At 36.9% G+C, this 5,086-nt stretch overlaps 1 protein-coding gene across 1 annotated transcript; it reads right to left on the bottom strand.

Moving 5' to 3' along the window:
• Nucleotides 1-305: 305 nt before the first annotated feature.
• Nucleotides 306-1,981, bottom strand: LOC147565202 (uncharacterized). Its single transcript, XM_086648924.1, has 3 exons — nt 1,482-1,981; nt 943-1,344; nt 306-732 (listed from the first exon to the last, which is right to left on the bottom strand). The coding sequence occupies exons 1-3, from the start codon at nt 1,979-1,981 to the stop codon at nt 306-308; spliced, it is 1,329 nt and encodes a 442-aa protein (XP_086505050.1).
• Between the last annotated feature and the right edge of the window lie 3,105 nt (nt 1,982-5,086).

Here is a 5,086-nt window from a genome sequence, read left to right on the forward strand (position 1 = left end):
AAATGTCTTACATTCAATGTCGAATACATAACATGATGTACTGTAAAAAACATGGAATCCGGAACATAATAGTTTGGTTGAGTTAAATAACTAAATTATGCTCCGTACAGAAAGAAAATTTACAAGCTCCCAGTAAACATCTCTATTTACAGAACATTACCAAATTTACTAGACAGAAAATAGAATACACAAAAAGAGACATCTTAATGTCAACAAAAACACAGGCTCTCTTCAGAATCTAAAAAACACCAACACTGTGGAAGCTATTCAAAATTGTAGAATGCCCGGTAAGATATTTTCCCACATCAAATAGGTTGGTTGCACGAAGCACTGTTGTGATAAGAGAGTTGTTTACATCTACCGCATACCCTCTGCCTTTTACGAAAGTTCCCTGAACTTTCAATCCTAACAGTGCACGATCTCCCTGGACGCTTCTTGGTTAAGGGAGGAAGTATCATGTTGGCTTTATCGAATGATTTTGGTGCATCAAAAGTAGGGACAGGGTTGATGGAAAGACGGTAGGTCTTACAATAAGCTTCCGTTGTTACGGCAGGATCAAAAAACTTTGAGCTATCACCTCCATGAACTTTAATACACAAGATAGCATATTCACATAGAATACCTTGAACTTGCCACTTACGACATGAGCAAGTCAGATTAGCAAGATCAACAGAGTGGCTGGGGTTCGACATAACTTCATATTTAAATTCAGCTGATTGAAGACACTTCCAACTGCAGGCAACGTTAAATCTGGACTTCATTGTCTCATTGACTTTCGGGCATAAGAATGAGTTCTAGGAGGTCGATTCAATCCTTCGATCGTTCATCATGTTCATTATTTTAACCCGCAACATATCGAGCATGACAGAAATGGGAAGAACTCTCTCGTCCTTTATCCAAGAATTGAAAGACTCAGATAGAGAAGAACAAATAAAACCATACCTATTACCCGAAAAATACACATCCGCCCAGTTTTTAGGATCGACAGAGTACAAAAAGGACTGAACACCATTTCCGCCCATGACAACAAGTTCTGTAGTGTACTTTTGAAAGTCCGATACAGTAAGCGCCCGAGCCGCTTTAAACATTAGCGACTGAAAATAATCCGACATCTTTGTGCCATTTTTTACAAGTACATTCAAATTGTTGCGTAAATGCCAAACGCAAAATGAATGGTGGGCCTCTGGGAATATGTTGGAAACTGCATTAATAATACCATGGTGGCGATTCGACATAAACGTCAACGCTGGACTACTAGGAACAACTCGTCCCAAATAGCAGAAAAACCAAGTCCAGTTTGTATCATTCTGTACATCAACAACGGCGTAAGCAACCACAAAAATCCTGCAATGAAACAGAAATTGGAATGAATATACATTCCTCATATACATTAGGGACAAGACCAGGTAGTGTTACGGAAATAAGAAAGTGTTCAGAAACCGTGTACTGTTCAAAAAAGCAGGTAGTTCTCGGAAAAATACATGAGGAAGTACTTACCATCGTTCCCATTCTTTGCCACAGCTGCAAGTATGCATCTATTGTATTTAGTTTTGGCAAAGGTACTATCAATAAATATTAGCGGTCGGCAGTGCTTGTAGCCTTCAATACTTGCTCCAAGAGCAATAAAGATTCTAACAAAACGACGGGAAACTGGATCAACTTGAAGATCAATGTGACTATTTGGGTTCGACCGAGATAGTGCATCCACATACCACTGGAGTTTACCATATGAATCCTCTTCTTCACCATATGTTAAAGAAATAGCAGCATTCCGAGCTTTATATGAATAGTAGTAGCTAAGAGATATACCATAATCCTTTTTAAATGATCTTATAATATCTTTGGTACTCTTAGTAGGATTCTCTCGGATGTCATCAGCTATTAACTGGCTGACAGATTCTGTTGACAGCCTACGTTTACGACAAGACAATACAAAATCATCACACGGATGGACAGGGTTGAAAGCTTTCAGAACAAACATGGAACGGGACTTAAGAGGAGCAACAACATGAATGGTCCAACCACAGCTAGGAATTTTGCATACACAAGTTATCCGGGATAGATCATTCTTAAGGAATTTATAATTGTATCCATGTTTTATGGAATATCGACTAAGAGCCTGTCGAAACGCAGGAGCACCCCCGGGAAATTCCTGCCCAATGGATGTAAAAACTTCCGGCCAACTATCTGATCGTAGAGGTTCACTCCTAACGAGGGCAGTAGATGCATCAGCATGAGTTGTTGAAGAGGGAGAGAGGAAATCTTCAGGAAAACTGCAAGACACAAGCTAGTTTTTAAGAAACTATTAGGTTTACTAGGAACAAAATAATGTATGAATCATGTTTCGGGATCTTACGAGTTTATATGATACTGAAGAATGTACCCACATACATCCTTAGGGAACTTTCGAGTTTATAATGTACCCACAAACTAAGTAGCACAAACTAAGTTAGGAAAATTCTTATATTTTAGGAAACTGGACAGTTCCCCAATATTCAGACTTAGGGGACTTAAGAAGTAACTAGGAAACGTACTAGTTTGCAGAAAACTGGGAAACTTCAAGACACAAGCTAGTTTTTGGGAAACTATAATGTTTACTAGGAACAAAATAATGCATGAATCGTGCTTCGGGATCTTACGAGTTTATAAGATACTGGAGAATGTACCCCACATACATCCTTAGGGAACTGTCGAGTTTACAATGTACCCACAAACTAAGTAGCACAATCTAAGTTAGGGAAATTCTTATATTTTAGGAAATTGGACAATTCCTCAAAATTCAGACTTAGAAAACTTAAGAAGTAACTAGGAAACAAGTTTTCGGAAACTGGAAAATGTACCCATATACATGCTTAGGGAACTTAATTGATTATGAGAAACTGGAAATTTTCCTATGCAACATGAGGATAAATAGGGTAGTGTACCGATGTATTTCCTGTTGGAAAACTCCATCCTGTGCAACAGATACAGAAGCAGAGGTGGGACAGAAAGAGTCGCGCTCCACACTGAGTAGTTCCCTAAGAAAACAGAAAAAACAATAAGAATAAGAAAACATTTACATATGTGATCAGGAAACTTAGTAGTTCAATAGAAACTGGACAATTTTCGCCTAAGGTAAATAAATTGAAGCACACAGACTCTTAGGAAACTTACTAGTTTAGTGAAAACTGGACAATTTACCAATAAGGTGTATAAATTGTTATGAAGTTAGGTAGTGTACCGATGTATTTCATGTTGAACAATTTCATCCCGTGCTACAGCTACAAAAGTCGAGGTGGAAGAGACAAATTCGCGGTCCACACTGATTAGTTCAAGTAATCATCTTAAGAGTTTGTCATTTTAAAAAGAAAAAGAGAAAAACTAAACAAAGTAACATAAAGATTAATTCACCAGAGAGGAGGGGTGGATTGAACATTCAAGAGCATCTAACTGAAACATGGAAAACAAAAAAAATATTAGAGTACGAAAAAAGTTACATAAGTGAGCAGGAAACAAGTTAATTTACTGAAAACTTGATAGTTTATTAACACCATAATAATGTACGCATCAACAATAATAGTTAAATCGGTTAAGAACTAACTAGTTTACAAGATACTGGACAATTTACCTACATACATACTTTAGAGGGAACTTTTGAATTTACCATATACATGCTTAGGGAATAGGGAACTTACCAAGTGATTTGGAAACTGGATAATGCACCCACATAAAAGCTTAGGAAACTTTATACTTTAGAGGGAACTTTTGAATTTACCCATATACATGCTTAGGGAACTTACCAAGTGATTAGGAAACTGGATAATGCACCCACATAAAAGCTTAGGAAACTTTATACTTTAGAGGAAACTTTTGAATTTACCCGTATACATGGAGACTGGACATCTTACGACTTTAGAGGAAACTGAATAATTCACCCACAAAGGCTTAGGGAACTTACTAGTTTAGAAGAAACTGGACAATTCCCCTACATAAGTGCTTAAGAAACTGGACATTTCACCAACCAAGTTATTGGAAAACGAGAAAATGCACCAACATACATGCTCAGGAAACTTACTAGTTTAGAGGAAACTGAAAAAATAACCCACGTACATGCTTAAGGAACTTATCAAGTTATTAGGAAACGGAAAAAATTAAACCAAATAAATGCTCAGGGAAGTTACTACTTTAGAGGAAACTGAACAATTTACCCACCTAAATGCATAGGGAACTCATCCAGTTATAAGAATCCAAAAACAGAAAAGTAAAAATAATCCGAAAACAGTTACATCAGTGATGAAGAAATAACATTAAAAATATCGAACGAACTACTTACGTGAATGATATTATGTTTGAAGAGGTGGACAATTGTGCAATACTATCCATTATGTAGTTGCAAAATCAGAAACAAAATACCGGTGAGGACTTATTTGGTTTGGTGGATCTTAAATAGCATTAATGTTTAGTAAATCAGAAACCATCAGGTGAACTATTTAAGATAGCATTGAAGACAAAGGAAGATAATGGAAGATAATGGTTTTTGTTAAGCATTAAAGTTAATGGTTTTGGGTAAGATAATTAACTTCATCTAATGTATAAATAAGGTGGAAAATGAATTTTTTCAAACTTATGGGCGGGATACGAAATTTTAGTTTCAAATTTCGCCAAAAATTTGATATTTGGAAAAAAAATGGAGAGGGATGAAGCTGTTTTAAGAAGGATTTTACAGAGAGAAAGAAGAGAAAAGATGATTTGCCGGGATTTAGAGAGATGGAGGGAAGATTTAGAGAGATGGAGGGTGACATTAAGGTCAAATCATGGCTGGGAATTAAATGTTCCCTTACAAATCAACCTGACAAAGCCCATTCCCTCATTAACTAATCCCGGTTTCCAATCGGAGGGGTAAAAAGGGGGGAAAAAAAGGAAAACTGGCATGATTTCTGACACAAAGGACTGGAAATGAATATAGAGCCGTTTTCGGACGACTAGCTTATTCCCCCCCCCCCCTTTTTTGGACCAAACGCTCATTTTCATATTGATCGCTGTGCTATAACAAAGAATGTAACAACTAGACGTCAAATTCTATTCTAGACCTGCACGAAATCAATGG

The sequence above is a fragment of the Eschscholzia californica genome, unplaced genomic scaffold, assembly GCF_041429995.1.
Source record: "Eschscholzia californica isolate CP2 unplaced genomic scaffold, dmEscCali1.0.p SCAF_1, whole genome shotgun sequence".
In the NCBI taxonomy this organism is placed as follows: domain Eukaryota; kingdom Viridiplantae; phylum Streptophyta; class Magnoliopsida; order Ranunculales; family Papaveraceae; genus Eschscholzia; species Eschscholzia californica.

Coding starts and splice junctions, on each gene's coding strand:
- LOC147565202 (XM_086648924.1), bottom strand. CDS start 1,981: ATGTTTGTTCTGAAAGCTTTCAACCCTGTCCATCCGTGTGATGATTTT. Junction 1,345..1,481: donor GATGGTAAGTACTTCCTCAT/GTATTTTTCCGA, acceptor GTTTCATTGCAG/GATTTTTGTGGTTGCTTACG. Junction 733..942: donor GTGTATTTTTCGGGTAATAG/GTATGGTTTTAT, acceptor CGTTGCCTGCAG/TTGGAAGTGTCTTCAATCAG.